Below are 15412 nucleotides of genomic sequence, written 5' to 3'. Positions count from 1 at the left end.
CACACAGGGCTGGGGGGTGAGGGTGGATGTGGACATGCAGTGCCGGCTGTGGGACAGTAGCCAGCAGCTGCCCCAGACCAGACACTGGGGATCGGGATGTTGACAGGGCAGCCAGTTCTGGTGCTGTGCAGAGTCAACAGGTCAGGGTGGCCAAGATGAAGGTGGGCTCGGGTTCATGCAGAGCGGCAACCCCCATCCCACCTCCCACAACACACATCTTCGATTTTGATTTGACTTGCCTGGCATCTAGGGGCAAAGGGTGGCCCAGGGTCCCAGATTTTAACAATCATCCAAGGGCCATCATGTTATTCAGAGAGTGGCTTTGTCTGGGTAGGACTGGAGGCAATTGCCCCCAACGTCTTGCCTCAAAGTGGCATCAGACACAACTCTTCTGTTCTGTGCCCAAACCATTGCCCTGGTTCAGCCTCAGGAGCTGGAGGAGCTTTGGGCAGGGGAAGAGCTGCACAGTGTGGGGCTGGGTTCAGCCTCTGCTGTGTGACCTTGGATGAGTGACTCACCTCTCTGACCATCTACAAAATGGCGAGGCTCTCCCCATTCACAGGGTGTGGGGAGGAGGACTTGAGCTACAGATGTGACGCTCCTGACACGTCGCAGGCACACGGCACGTGCTTGTTCCTCGCCATGTCCCCTCACACCTGTGCTGCCATCCTCTGTTGGGGTGGGACAAACTCTGTGGAATTACCCAGAAGTCCCCACCAGAGCCGCTGGCCCTTGGACGTGTGCTTTGAGAGGCATTTCCTGAGCCTGGAGGGTCTGGACACAGGATCAAGTCCGAGTTCCTGACCCCAATTCACTGCCTTGCCCCAGGTGTCGGCCTCCTCGCCAGCCCTGGACAAGATGGGTCATCAGGATGGGACCGTGTGGCACAGCCTGCGGGCTTTGGAGCCAGGCAAACCTGGGCTGGGAATCCTGGCTCTGCCTCGGCCTCCGTGATCTTAGACAGGCAGCCCCACCTCCCTGAGACACCATTTCTCTACAACGGGATCACGCTGCCTGCCTCGTGGGATTTCCGTGGGCACTCAGGGTAATTAATCTGGGGGAAGGCTGACTCTCTACCTGGCACACAGGGAGGCTGTGGTCATGCTGGCCCCACTCACCTTTGCCCCCCTGCTTTCTCCTTCCCTGCCCAGCCTCCTCCCCTCTCCCTCTGTGCTTTTCCAAACCTTCCATGTCCAGCTCTGAGACCCCTGGGCCCTGAGCCTCAGCCTTGGCAGATGACCCCTCTCTGTCCTGCTGTGTGCGTGAGCTCCCCCTTCCCAGCCCCCGTCCAGCAGCACCCAGGAGCCTGAATACAGCTGGGCACCACCCTCTGTGCAGCTATGGTGGGTGGGGAGGCTCCTGTTCCCCTCCCTGTTGGCAGCTCTGCTCTGCTCTGCTCCGGCCTGGGCAGTTCTGGTCAGTTTTCAAGGACATTCTAAGTGTTCGCCATAAACCCTGGGCCCAGGCGGGAAAGGGGGGAGGATGTTGATTGTTGGAACACACACCTGTCCAGGTGCAGGGGAGCTGGAGGCTCTGCGAGAGGAGGGCCAGCTCAGCCACGGCAGGAGGACTGACAGGTGAGGGGTCGCTGCAAGATGCTGGGGCCTGCCAGGGCCAGACAGGCAGGGCTGGGGGGTGGTAAGGGCAGGAGCCAGCACCTCACTTTGGCCCTGGCGGGATCTTCTTCTGGGCCTGGGGTTTTGCTGCCTCTGTGGCCTGAGCTGGGGTCGGGGTGCTCATAGGTGGACAGGGAGAGTCAGAGCCATCCATGGGACTCTGCAGTGAGAGTGTCACAGCCCTGGGCAGAGACTGCTCCCAGCAGTGGAAGCGCCAAGTGACCCAGGAGGGTGGGAGCGGCGGCCACAGAAGGGGAAGGGGCTCTGAGCAGGGCTTGGGCTCCGGCCTGTGCCCAGTCTGCTGCTGGACACAGGGGGACACCTAGGAATCCCACCCCCATCCCACACAATGACACACACAGGCACACACCCTCAGTGACGGAAACTCAGGGATGAGGGCACACACAGACCTAGTGTGATAACTTCACATACACACACACACACACACACACACGCACACGCACAATCTTTCCTCTTCATTTGGGTGGGGAGAGCACTGGAAGGGCCTAGGGGCAGTGCGAGGACGTGCAGCAGCTCACCGCGGTCCCTCCCTCTATCCGCTTCTCCAGGGGCCTGATGGAGGAGTTTGTGGTGCTGCGTGAAGGCTCCTCAGGGAACCCTGTGACTCTGCAGGAGCTGTGGGGCCCCTGTCCCCGCATCCGCCGAGGCATCCGAGGTGAGAGCCAGGTCCTCTTCCCTTCCCCCTGGAGGACCACTCAGGACATCATTCCTGCCCAGCTCCCACCCCACCTCCCTGCCCAGGAACCACCCTCCTCCTGGCATTTGTCCAGGACATGACTGCCCAAAGTCTCCTGGGTGGCAGGGAGGGAAGGGGTCTGTCTGTCCAGCTGTCTGTGGGTCAGATGGGCCGGGCATCTGCCCTCTGCCTTTCGGGAGATACAGCCCAAGGCCTGGTCACTGTGCCCATCTTCCACCCAGGCCTCTCCCTCACCTACCTGTGCCAATGAGGGGACGTGGGGGTTAGCTGCTGGGACAGCTGGGGCCACAGCAAGGGGCTGGGGCAGCCTACACTTGGCACCTTTCCTTGGAGCCCCATGTGCTTTGTTCACTTTGAGACCTGACTGTCCCCTCAGCTACGGGGCAGAGCAAGTAGGGACCACAGAAGGAGGTTGACTGCAACCCCAGGGGCTGGTGCCCACAGCCAGTGAGGGCCAGCTCCCAGGCTGGGCTAGCAGCCAGTGGGCCAGGAGCATTGCTGGGGACCCAGAGGATACCTGGCGCCACAGGTCCTGGGACATGCAGGAGTCTGCTAGATCCTGGTGCTCTCTAAGCTATGGACTCTGCGGGGATGCAGGTGAAAGCTGTAGCTGCCAGCCCCCTCCATACTCCCTGTCCCCCAGGAACCTCCCAGTACAGGCAGGGATGCGGAGGGTCGGCAGGTCAACGGCTTTCTGGTAGGGGCAGCAGTCCTGGCACCCACTGTGTTACCACTGTCACCTGCCACAAATCCTGCCCGGCCACTTATGTGAGGCAGGGCCCCCTCGGGACTACCCCAGAGTCCACCACCAAGCTCCATCCCCCTGCCCCAGCCTCTCTGCCTGACGCCCAGCAGGCCTCCAAGGATGGGACTGTCTGTGCCTCCTGCCCCACCCTGTGCCGTGACCCCATGCCCTGCCCCAGGTGGCCTGGAGTGGCTGAAGCAGAAGCTCTTCCGCCTGGGCGAGGACTGGTACTTCCTGATGACCCTCGGGGTGCTCATGGCCCTGGTCAGCTGTGCCATGGACTTGGCTGTTGAGAGTGTGGTCCGAGGTAACCCCTCCATGGCAGGTGCTGCTCTGGGCCAAGGGATTCTGAGCTCGCTCTGGGGATGCCAGGTGGATGTCGCCAGGTGCAGCGGAGGTTGCGGGGGGGGCTCTGGGTGGGGATCTGGTCCTGGCTTTACTCCTGACTTGCTCTGTGATCCTGGGCAGGCTCCTGCCCCTCTCTGGGCCTCAGTCATCTCATTTGCACAAGGGAGAGAGGCCTGAATGTTCCCAAGAGCTCTTCCTCCTCTGAGCTCTCTGCCTCCTCTTCCAGCCACCCTGTTTCTTCTCCTTCCCTCCTCCATGCCCTGGGGCAGAGTGGGGGCACTTCCCTATAACACTAAGCTTGGAGCTTCCTCCCCATCCCACCCCATCCCTCAGCAGCCTGCCTCCACCCTGAGGCCTCCCTAGAAGAGGGGGTGTGGGCAGGAAGGGTCTAAGACACTTTCTCTGGAGACCCTCAGCTGCCAGAAGCAGCACCTACTATGGTGTTACAGTGTTTGGTGCTTCACACCTGTGTCATGTAGTTCTCAGTGGCCCTTTAGTCTTTAACGTCTTTAGTCTTCAATGAGCCTGTGAGGAAGAGCCCATCACTAGCCCACTTGACAGATGGGAAAACTGAGGCTCAGAGAGGCTGAGTGGCTTGCCCAAGGTCACTCAGCTAGGCAGTGGTAAACCTGGGATATGGACCCAGGGTCGTACTCCTGCCTCTTCTTGGGGGTCTGCCCCTCACTGTGTGGCCTGGTCCTCCCCTCTTCGTGACTCCATTTCCTGGTCAGTAAGTGAGCACCACAGCGTCTGGCCCCGAGGGCTGCAGAGGCTGTGGGTGCCTCCCTGATACCCGGCTGTCCCCAGCGCACCAGTGGCTGTACAGGGAGATTGGGGACAGCCACCTGCTCCGGTATCTCTCCTGGACTGTGTACCCTGTGGCCCTCGTCTCTTTCTCTTCAGGCTTCTCTCAGAGCATCACACCCTCCTCTGGAGGTGAGTCCACAGTCGCTACGCCAGTCCCCACTGGCCAAAACCTTCTCAGATCCCAGGGGGCTTCTGATGGGGGGAGTCGGGAAGGGGCAGCCTCATTTCACAGACAAAGGCCCAGGAAGAGTCATGTGGCTTGCCCGAAGGGACACAGCAAGAAGGCCAGATCTTGACTTTTGGGTCACTGCTGGCCCTACCTGCTTTCCAGGGGCTCCGCTGGGACTTGATGGGAGGCCTGGTGGGAGGATCTTCTGCGAAGCCTGTTCCAATGGCCAGTGCCAGGGAGGGGCCGGTGGAGGAGGCACAGCTCCCCCAGGCCTCTCAGCCCTGCCTCCTGCTCCAGGCCAGCAGAGGGGAGCTCAAAGCTCACTCAGTGGTGGCCTGAGATTTCATCCGGGCTTCCCCTATCCTGCCACAGCCTTCTGCCAGGCCTGGCGGGAGGAACGTGAACAACTCACATTCCCTCTGTGATGCTCGGTGTCCAAATCTGCTAAATGAGTTTAAGGACCTTACCCTAGGCTGGGTGCGGTGACTCATGCCTGTAATCCCAGCACTTTAGGAGGCTGAGGCAGGAGGATCACTTGTGCCTAGAGTTTGAGACCAGCCTGGGCAACACAGGGAGACCCTTTCTCTACAACAAATAGAAAAAAATCAGCTGGGCATGATTGCATGTGCCCGTGGTCCGAGCTACTCAGGAGGCTGAGGCGGGAGGATTGCTTGAGCTGGGGAATTTGATCCTGCACTTTGCAATGTTTGCACCACTGTACTCCAGTCTGGGGGAGAGAGTGAGACCCCTGTCTGAAACAAACAAACAAACAAACAAAGGAATCCTAACCCAGCTGGGCACACTGGCTCATACCTATAATCCCAGCACTTTGGGAGGCGGAAGTGGACAGATCGCTTGAGGTCAGGAGTTCTAGAGCAGCCCGGGCAACATAGCTAGACTCCATCTCTTTAGAAAAATAAGGCGGGCGAAGTGGTCTCCACCTATAGTCCCAGCTATTCAGGAGGCTGACGTGGGAGGATAACTTGAGCCCTGGCAACTGAGGCTGCCGTAAGCTATGATCCTACCACTGTACTCCAGCCTGGCCAACAGAGCAAGATCTTGTCCCCAAAGGAAAATAATCCTAACTTCAGAGGGTTCTGCTGATCTGGCGAGATCGTAATGTGAAAACATCGCGCAGGTAGGGTGTTGAGATTTTTAATCTAGAGATTGTCCCCCTCCTGGCCCTGCCCACCCCCGCCAAGGTTCTGGAATCCCGGAGGTGAAGACCATGTTGGCGGGTGTGGTCTTGGAGGACTACCTGGATATCAAGAACTTTGGGGCCAAGGTGGTGGGCGTCTCCTGCACCCTGGCCTGTGGCAGCACCCTCTTCCTCGGCAAAGTGGTATGGGCAGGGGTGAGGGCACCCCAACTACCCTACCCACCCCAGCCACCCCAGTCTCACCCCCATCACCCCACGAAAGCTGGGTCAGAGGGGACTTGGGCTGGTCCCTGCCTTCCAGGAGCTCAGTCTTGGGGGAAGAGGCAGGCCAGGTCCCCGGAGTGTGACAAAAGCCATCTGAGGACGGCCGTGGGGGCTTGGGAGATGGAGGAGGGGGTGTTGGGGGGAAGCCGTGCTGACCCTGGGTGAGACCGTCTCTGCTGCCCTCACCTGGGCCCTGGGCCCACCCTTCTCTCTGCAGGGTCCTTTCGTGCACCTGTCTGTGATGATGGCTGCCTACCTGGGCCGTGTGCGCACCACGACCATCGGGGAGCCTGAGGTTAGGGACTCGGGGGCTTCCTTGGAGAAATGGGAGTGGGGAGGGAGGGGGCTGACGCTGAGCCCTGGACTCGGATCCCCCAGAACAAGAGCAAGCAAAACGAAATGCTGGTGGCAGCGGCAGCAGTGGGCGTGGCCACAGTCTTTGGCGCTCCCTTCAGCGGTGAGACCCCTTCATGCCCCGCCCCCTGGGTCCCTCAAGCTCCTCCCCTCACACCCTGGGCTCCCTCGGCCCAGCTGAGAGCCTGGAGGAGCGGGTGGGGCTCATTCTAGTTCTCACTTCAGCCCCGCCTTGGGCACAGCCACCGCCCCCCACCGGGGGGAGGGGGGGCGGGTGACTTGATTGGCGGTGCTAAGAGGCTTCAGTGTAACATTATACAGACTTGGGTTTGAAATCCACGTATGACCCTGGCCCGTTGGCCTCTCTGAGCCCGGCTTCCTCCTCTACAAAATGGAGATCGCAACCGTCCCCACCCGATAGCGAGAGGGCGCACACCCGCATTCCAGGCTGGACGGGTCTCTGGGCAGCGGGCTCCTCCCCGCCCAGGGCGCATGCCCTGCCCTCCCCTCCTGTCTGTCCCTGTCCGGGCTGCAGGAGAGCAGGACAGATGAGTCAGGGAGGAGGTGACATGGGGAGGGGGTCCTACAGTCACAGGTGGGTGGGGGTGGAGGGCCCACCTGAGATCAGTGTCGCCCCCAGGCGTCCTGTTCAGCATCGAGGTCATGTCTTCCCACTTCTCTGTCTGGGATTACTGGAGGGGCTTCTTTGCGGCCACCTGCGGGGCCTTCATGTTCCGGCTCCTGGCGGTCTTCAACAGCGAGCAGGGTGAGCCCCCTGGGCTGCCTGACCCTGGCCCTGCCTGGGGGCCGGGGCGAGGGGGCCCTCCCTTCTCCCCTGTGTACACCCCTTGCTCTTCCTTTCCCTCTCTCTCCCTCTTTTTCCTCTTCCTTGTTCCCACCTCCTTCTGGGAATATGGAGGGGGCTGACCTGTGTTGAGCAAGAAGGGCAGGGGCCCTGAGGGTAGAAGGGATGAGGCTGGGCAGGGAGGCAGGAGCCTGGTTGTGGGGGCCTGGAATGCCAGGACACAGATTCCAAGTCAGGACCTGGCACCCCCTCCACCCTGGGCTGTTAGTCTGGGACTTGAGTTTGAGTAGGGTGGGAGCGCCATCTTGGCTCCCCATTGCCCTCCTTCCCCAGAGACCATCACCTCCCTCTACAAGACCAGTTTCCGGGTGGACGTTCCCTTCGACCTGCCTGAGATCTTCTTTTTTGTGGTGCTGGGGTGAGTGGGTGCCTTGGGCCCCTGAGAGTCCAATATGGCATTCCCCCTAGGCCTGGACTGCGGCCCCTGGTACTGGGGTCAGGCTCTGGACTCATGTCTCCATGCTCCCCAGGGGTCTCTGCGGCATCCTGGGCAGCGCTTACCTCTTCTGTCAGCGAATCTTCTTTGGCTTCATCAGGAACAATAGGTTCAGCTCCAAACTGCTGGCCACCAGGTAGGCTCCGGGCTAAGGGCTGGGGACCTCTCAGCGAGCTCTTCCCCCACCGTACTCCCAACCTTATGTAGAAAGCTCTACCCGCCACCTGAGCCCCTAAAGCCCATCCTAGCCCATGCCCCACATGTGGAGCCCCTAACACCCCCTACAAGTCCCCACAGTCACTGCCCGACTACCTTACTGGCCTCAAACCTCCCCATTTAACCCCCATATCTCCTGGAGTCTATACCCCCTCAGTGAACCCCAACCCCCTCACTGACCTTTAACCCCTTGTTGGTCCCTCTCTCCCTTTAAACCATGTGTGCCCGTGGCACTGGCCAAGCCCTCCTGCCCCAGGTGCATGAGCCCTGCCCTAGCCTGGCCCCACTCTGTCCTCCCTCCCAGCCTGCCTGTGCCCCAATTCTCCTATCAGCCTCTACCCCTAAAAATACCCAGGAGTGTGGGGCTGACCCCACAGGTTCTGTCCCCTGGAGCTGGCCCAGTCCATGTCCCCCATTCCTGCTCTTCCTCCCCAGTCCTTGCCTTGCTAGGCCCTGCTTCCCTCTCCTTGGGATGTGGGAAAGGGAGGGCCAGCCCTAGAGCCCACCCACCCCCCACAGCAAGCCTGTGTACTCCGCTCTGGCCACCTTGGTTCTCGCCTCCATCACCTACCCGCCCAGCGCCGGCCGCTTCCTAGCTGCTCGGGTAAGGGGCCTTGAGTGGGGTGGCAGGAGTGGGGAAGCCCTATTTGTTGCCTCCTTTGCGTGTATCTCACTTAATCCCCCCAATACCCCATAAGGGAGTTGCCTCAGCATTATTTTATAGATGATACTACAGCTTCGGGAGGTCAGAGCCCTGCCCAAGGCCCCCCGCTGGGAAGTGGCAGAGGAGGATTCCAGGCGGGGTCAGGCGGTGCGGGGGAGGCTGGGGTCTGCCGCTGGGGGCCCCTCATGTCCAGTTCCCACCTGCCCCGCCACAGCTGTCCATGAAGCAGCATCTGGACTCGCTGTTCGACAACCACTCCTGGGCGCTGATGACCCAGAACTCCAGCCCACCCTGGCCCGAGGAGCTCGACCCCCAGCACCTGTGGTGGGAATGGTACCACCCGCAGTTCACCATCTTTGGGACCCTTGCCTTCTTCCTGGTTATGAAGGTGGGCCCCCTGGTCCCCAGGTGTGCACAGAGCTGGGACCAGCTCTGGTGGTGGTGGGGGGGTACCTCATCGCAGCTGGTGGCATGGAGCCCAGGCCTTCCACCCACATTTCCTGATGTGCCCCCTGCCCATTGCATGGTCCTGGACAAGCGGCTTCAGCTCTCTGGGCCTCAGTCTTCTCATCTTTAAAATGGGGTGTTTACTGGGAAGGCTAAGGAGGAAGAAAGGAATGTACCTGGCACAGTGCCAGGGCATACAGTGGGCATTTCTCAGGGTGAGGACCCTCCCCTAATGCCAGACTCTGGCAGTGGGTGCATGGCCGGCACCCTCTTTCTCTCTAGGACACTCCCCTGTCCCATGTCCTGTCCTCCCTTGTCCACGCCTTGCCCAGTGGCCTCTAACCTCTGCCCTGGGCTCCCCACTCCCACAGTTCTGGATGCTGATTCTGGCCACCACCGTCCCCATGCCTGCCGGGTACTTCATGCCCATCTTTGTCTATGGTGAGTCTGGGGTCCTGAGGTTCTGAGAGTTTCAGGGTTCTTGGGGCAGGGCCATGGCTCCTGGTTCACCCTCCCCAGGTTGTACTGAGGACGGTCCTCAGGGATGAAGGGCTGTGGGGGCCGGGTCAGCCTGGCTCCCCCTCACCCTAAGTCTGTGGCCAGGAGCTGCTATCGGGCGCCTCTTTGGGGAGACTCTCTCTTTTATCTTCCCTGAGGGCATCGTGGCTGGAGGGATCACCAATCCCATCATGCCCGGGGGGTATGCTCTGGCAGGTGAGTGGGTCAGGGCCCTGCTGGGTGGGCAATGTCGTGGGGCTGAGCTGGACCTGGAGAATTGGCTGGTGGTTCCCCAGGGCACGGAGCAGTCACTGAGTCCTCCAGTGAACCCTCTACCCCTCATGGGGGTCTGTCCCTCCTGAGCCCCACAATTCCCCAGGGCCCATCACTCCCTCATGGCTCCTGTCCTGTCCCCAGCCCTGCGGCCTCCCTTATCCCTCTCCTCTCACCAAGCCCAGGCACTGGGCACTTCCCACAGTGCCCAGGCTGTAGCCTCTTACAAATCACACCTTAGCCCCTGGTCGCAGCCGTGCCAGCCTTGCCCTAACATGAGGCTGGCCCCTGGCCTGAGCTGCCCTGCCTGACTCTGCCCTTGCAGGGGCTGCAGCCTTCTCAGGGGCTGTGACCCACTCCATCTCCACGGCACTGCTGGCCTTCGAGGTGACCGGCCAGATAGTGCATGCACTGCCCGTGCTGATGGCGGTGCTGGCAGCCAACGCCATTGCACAGAGCTGCCAGCCCTCCTTCTATGATGGCACCATCATTGTCAAGAAGCTGCCATACCTGCCATGGATTCTGGGCCGCAACATTGGGTGAGCAGCGCACCCACCTCAGGCTGGCTGAAAGGGTCATAGTGTCTGGGAAGGGCTGGGGTGAAGGGCACCTCCAAAAAGAAACGCCACCGCAGCTGACCTCGGACATGGGGGCTGGGAGGGGCTGACACACAGCTGTGCTCTGTTCTCCACTCTCCCCAGTGCCCCAGGTGACCTTGGGCAAGTCCTTGGCCTTGAGGCCTCAGTGTCTGTCTAGGGGTCAGCTGGGCTTCACAGCAGGAGGATGAGTATTGCCCCGTGTACAGATTGAGGAAACCGGAGCTCAGAGAGGTGCCGTGTCTTGCTCCAGGTGACACAGAGAGTCAGCACCAGATCCGAGAGGTCTCCTCCCCTCTCCCCACTCCTGCTGTCCTTGCTGGGACTTTGGGAGCAGGAGGTGGAACGAGAATGGAAATGGGCTTTGAGGTCTTCACTCAACCAGATAGGACCAGAGCAGCTTCTGGCACCAGAAAAGCAGACCGAAGAGGCTCTGAGAGTCCCTGGGTCTGAGGCCCCGCTGCAAACACAAGCAAGCTGCTGCCTTGCTCTGAACCCGTTTCCCTATCTGGAAAATGGGGCTGCTTACCCCAGTGGTTTCCAGACTTTCAAGTTTTTTTCCCTGGGGGAGGCATATACTTTTTTTTTTTCTTTTTTTGAGATGGAATCTCACTCTGTTTCGCAGGCTGGAGTGCAGTGGCACAATCTCAGTCACTGCAACCTCAACCTCCCAGGTTCAAGCAATTCTTCTGCCTCAGCCTCCCAAGTAGCTCAGACCAGGCATGTGCCACCATGCCCAGATTATTTTTGTAATTTTAGTGGAGACGGGGTTTCACCACGTCAGCCAGGCTAGTCTTGAATTCCTGGCATCAAGTGATCCACCTGGCTTGGCCTCCCAAAGTGCTGGGATTACAGGCGTGAGCCACCGTGCCCAGCTGCATATACTTTTTACTCAAATTAAATCCTCCAGGGAAGGCTGCTGGGTAAAACAGGCTAAAGTGGAGCTGGTCTGGGGGACACGGGGGTCCAGGGGGCTGGGAATTCGCAACTGGGTCATCGGTGATGTGGTCCCCAGGTTTCCTCTCACTGTGGGTTCTAGGAGTCCCTCATTCCAGGAACCTCTCCAGCCCTGCCCACACTCCAGAGCCGTGGGTCCCCGGTTCAAGCAAAGCTCCCCCCAGATCCCCCTGCCAGCCTGGGTCTCACATCCCTGACTGTGGGGCCTGATGGGAGCCCCTCTGCCTGCAGTTCCCACCGCGTGAGGGTGGAGCACTTCATGAACCACAGCATCACCACACTGGCCAAGGACACGCCGCTGGAGGAGGTGGTCAAGGTTGTGACCTCCACAGACGTGGCCGAGTATCCCCTGGTGGAGAGCACAGGTGCCCAGCCGGAAGGGAGGAGGAAGTCGGGGGTAGGGGAGGCCGTCTGCCTCCTTCTTGAACCTGTCAGGCAGACAGGATCTGCATCCAGGCTCTGTGACTTAGCAACCAACCGTGTGACCTTGGGCAAGTCACTTCGCCTGAGCCTCAGTTTCCTCATCAGTAAAATGGAAATCATGGCCACCCTCCCTTGGGGTGGTTGACATGTCTAAAGAGAGTCGGCCGGGTGCTTGTAAGGCAGTCCCTGGGCAGCTGCTGGGGTAGGAGCATGGGGACACCACCAGGGTCTTCCAGAAGCTTCCCTTCAGGCCTCCCTTTAAGCATTCCCCAGATGAGTCCCCTCCTCCAAATCCTTGTTGCCACAAGGAAAACATCTCTTTAGAGACAAAAGCATGGTGGCTCTTGTTAAAAGGCATGGAACTCACTTCTTGCAGAAACCTTAACTAGAGCGTCATTTCCTGTGGGTACAAGTCCAGTATCTGCATTTAGAAGATAAGGCGGGGTTGAGGGGTAACCCTGCTCACTCAAGGCTGCTGTCAGCCCATGTGTCCCCCTGTGCAAATGAGACAAGCTGCACACCTGGCAAGCACACCACAGCTGGATTTTGGTCTCCACTTGCACTTTGGGCAGGCACCTTGTGCAGTGAGCAACCTGTACAACCATATGGGTCACCCCTATGCCCACCCCAAGAGGGATAAGGCCATTTATGAGCTAAAGAACTGTGAGTATACCACTTAAGCTCTATGTACTGCATTTTCATCATCTTGAAAGTAGGGATCAAGAGAATATAGGATTGCCAGACGTTCTCACTCCAAATGCTAGGCCCTTCTTTCCCCCACTAACTGGAAGACCGTTAGCATTATGCTGTGGAATATGCCAAATATCTCATCTGAAAATGTTTGCATTTGGATGACCCCACCAAGAGCCTTCACTTCCTGGAGCAAAGAAAGAATTAGCCTCAAAGACAAAGACAAAGTCCTCTTTTACCCTCAGAGCCACAGCAAAGTGCTCCAACCAACACAGGCCCAGGCTGTGGGACCCCACTGCTCACCCAAGAAATAGCCTTCAGTGTTCATTTAAAAGGGAAGGGGGACATTTATATGTCTAGGTGTCAAGTTTTTATTCCACTCAACAGAAAGCAAAAACACCAAGCTGGGCCCTCAAAACTAAATATCCGACAATGCCATTGATGCCCCAGGGCCAGAGTGAAGTTGCCAAGGCCCCAGCACACAGTAGGACCTCAGAACACAGTGTCCTCCTGGGTTCACACCTTCACTGTGCTGAGCCAAATGTGAAGCCTCTTGGGAAATGAAGGAGAAAGCCCAGACCTGACACACAGACTTCATCGTGCTGGCGTCCCTAGCTTGCTCCTGTCTTGAGGCCTTGCAATGTGGGGGATCTCAGTGGTGGCCAGGGCCCCTCCTGGCTCCCTGGCAGCCTCACTCAGCCACCCTCAGCTACCACACCTGAATGACCTTGGGCAAGACAATTAGCCTCTCTGTGCCTCTGAGCCAAAGTTTCCTGTCCTTTATAATGGGTGACAATAGTTACAATAGCCCCATAGGAACACCAGAACAGTTCTTGGCTAAGTAGGTGCTAAGTAAATGTGAGTCCCTGTTTCCTCCTAATGTGCCTCCCTCTGGCTGTCTCTCCACTTGCCAGAGTCCCAGATCCTGGTGGGCATAGTGCGAAGGGCCCAGCTGGTGCAGGCCCTCCAGGCTGAGCCTCCTTCCTGGGCTCCTGGACACCAGGTGGGTACTCCTGAGGGGCATGGGGATGGGGCGGGGGTGGGTCAGCAGGAATGGGAGGAGAGGGGCCCGCTGATATCCTGAGGGAGAGGTGGTCTGAGAGAGGCATCCTGGGGAGGCCAGCCCTGCACCCATAACCCTTCCCCACCCCCAGCAGTGTCTCCAGGACATCTTGGCTGCAGGCTGCCCCACAGAACCAGTGACCCTGAAGCTGTCCCCAGAGACTTCCCTGCATGAGGTAACGGGGAGAACTGGGGCGTGTGACACATGAGGCCTCTGGGTGGGGGAAGAGCTGATGAGGAGCTCATGCTCCAGCCTCCCCTCCCAACCCCGCCCTGCCCGTCTTATGCTGCTTCCTGCTCCTCCTGGGCCTGTGTCCTCATCAGCAGACTGGGCAAAGCAGCTCCTGCCCTGTTGCCCCTCACTGCCAGGGTTGTGGGGATGATGCAGAGAGATGAGGGAAGTGGGAGAGTGGCAAATGTAAATCTCTGGGTGGAGAAAGACAGTGGAGTTGCACCAAGGCACACGTGCGCTTCAATTTCAGGTCCACCACATTCTCCCTGTGTGATCTTGGACAAACGACTTAGCCACTCAGGACAGAGCCTGGCACACGGGTTGGGGAGGGGCAGAGGCCGACAGGGGACCTGGAGATGGCCCCGCCCCCTCTGTGCTGCTGGAGGGTGCTGGATATTAGGTCCCGTTCACCTGCGGCCCCGCCCAGACCCTTGCATGGACTCTGGCATCCCCCAGTGGCCACATTGGACATTGCAGGCCTGGGTCTCTTGTCTCCCACACACATCAGGCCCCGCCCCTCTTCCTGGCTCAGAGGCGTGGTGGAGTGGGCTAGAGGGTGGGCTGGGTGCCTTCTACCCTCCAGTGTTTCCTAACATCCCCCATCCAGGCACACAACCTCTTTGAGCTGTTGAACCTTCATTCCCTTTTTGTGACGTCGCGGGGCAGAACTGTGGGCTGCGTGTCCTGGATGGAGGTACCAGGGTCCCGGGGGCAGAGCAAAGCAGGGGACCTATGCCTGAGAAGACTGGGGAGGTGGGGAGGTGGGGTTGGGGGGACACCAGCATGCTCCCATCCAAACCTGGGGGGATTCAGAGGATACTGATGAGTCCCTCTTCTTGGCCCAGATTGGCCACTGGGCCTGGCTCCCCTACCTTGTTTTCTGGCCAGTGGCCAGCCTACCCCTCTCGGCCTCAGTGATCCCATCTGTGCAATGGGGTGGCACAGGCTCTACTATTTACCCAGAAACACCCTTAGGGGAACCAAAAATGCTGGATCCCCCCTCACAACCTCCTCTACATCCCCCCGCATCTCCACCCCCTTTCTCTGTTCTAGATGAAGAAAGCAATTTCCAACCTGACAAATCCGCCAGCCCCAAAGTGAGCCGGCCCAGCAAGATGAAACAGGGCACCCCAGCTGCCCTGGTACTGAGGTTGGGCTGAGACCCTGCTTCTCTTCCCCCATCACCACCTGCCCCTCCCTCCAGCCCAGCTCCATTCTTTGGCATAACAGGCAACTCTAACCTAGCCCAGAAGAGGATGGCTCATCCTGGGTGGGACGATGGCTCCTGCCTTGAAAGACAAAAATCCCACCTTGGGCAGAGCTGAGTGTGAGAAGATGGAAAACCAGTATCTGCCAGGTGCTCAGTGACTGGCCATCACATTAATGAATGACGAGATTGGAGTACACTGTCACCAAGGGCAGGCACAGATGCCTTCTGGGGTTGTCTGGTTCCCAGTGAGAGGCTCCTGAGAAAAATAAAGCTGGTTCCCAGAGCTGGTGTCCATCCCTCATCTCAGCTGCAAGGTTGCTGGTCTGGGACTGGAGCTCCTTACCTGCGCTGGCCCAGAGTGAGTTTCCCGTGGTCACGTGGGCACTGCAGGCTCGGGCCCCTGGGCTCCTCCTCATGCTCCATTTCTTGACAGGGAGATGCCAGGGAGAGAGGGTCTCCCACCAGGTCTATGATGCTTGTCCTCATGGATAAGCAGGACCCTGTGTTGCTCAAGCCCTCGTCTCCTGCTTGGCTGAGCCACAGCTCATAAAGCTGGGTCCCCAAGTGTAGCTCCTTGGGGAGTCCACAGAGCCTTAGGCATCCTCCATGGGCCCTCTCTGGCTGGGTGGGAGCAGGTTGACCAGCTGTGTGAGCATTGGCAGT

General features: G+C 59.3%; 1 protein-coding gene across 2 annotated transcripts; it reads left to right on the top strand.

Moving 5' to 3' along the window:
• Positions 1 to 2185: 2185 nt before the first annotated feature.
• CLCNKB (chloride voltage-gated channel Kb) lies at positions 2186 to 15196 on the top strand. Of its 2 annotated transcripts, none has more exons than XM_003806239.5 (19): positions 2186 to 2292; positions 3258 to 3386; positions 4235 to 4363; positions 5606 to 5745; positions 6044 to 6121; positions 6205 to 6283; positions 6821 to 6946; positions 7319 to 7403; positions 7516 to 7617; positions 8217 to 8301; positions 8576 to 8749; positions 9180 to 9249; positions 9412 to 9522; positions 9905 to 10118; positions 11364 to 11497; positions 13160 to 13248; positions 13400 to 13483; positions 14147 to 14233; positions 14593 to 15196. In XM_003806239.5, exons 1-19 carry the CDS (start codon positions 2193 to 2195, stop codon positions 14638 to 14640), a joined length of 2064 nt encoding a protein of 687 aa, XP_003806287.2. In that variant the 5' UTR covers positions 2186 to 2192; the 3' UTR covers positions 14641 to 15196. The 2 variants fall into 2 exon arrangements, with proteins under 2 accessions (XP_003806287.2, XP_008949856.2); XM_008951608.3 differs by having other exon boundaries at positions 2193 to 2292; positions 13403 to 13483.
• The last annotated feature ends 216 nt before the right edge of the window (positions 15197 to 15412 follow it).

Source organism: Pan paniscus, chromosome 1, assembly GCF_029289425.2.
Source record: "Pan paniscus chromosome 1, NHGRI_mPanPan1-v2.0_pri, whole genome shotgun sequence".
NCBI classification, from domain to species: Eukaryota; Metazoa; Chordata; class Mammalia; order Primates; family Hominidae; genus Pan; species Pan paniscus.
Note: the sequence above shows the minus strand (reverse complement) of the source record. Positions and strands in the feature narration are given on the sequence as shown.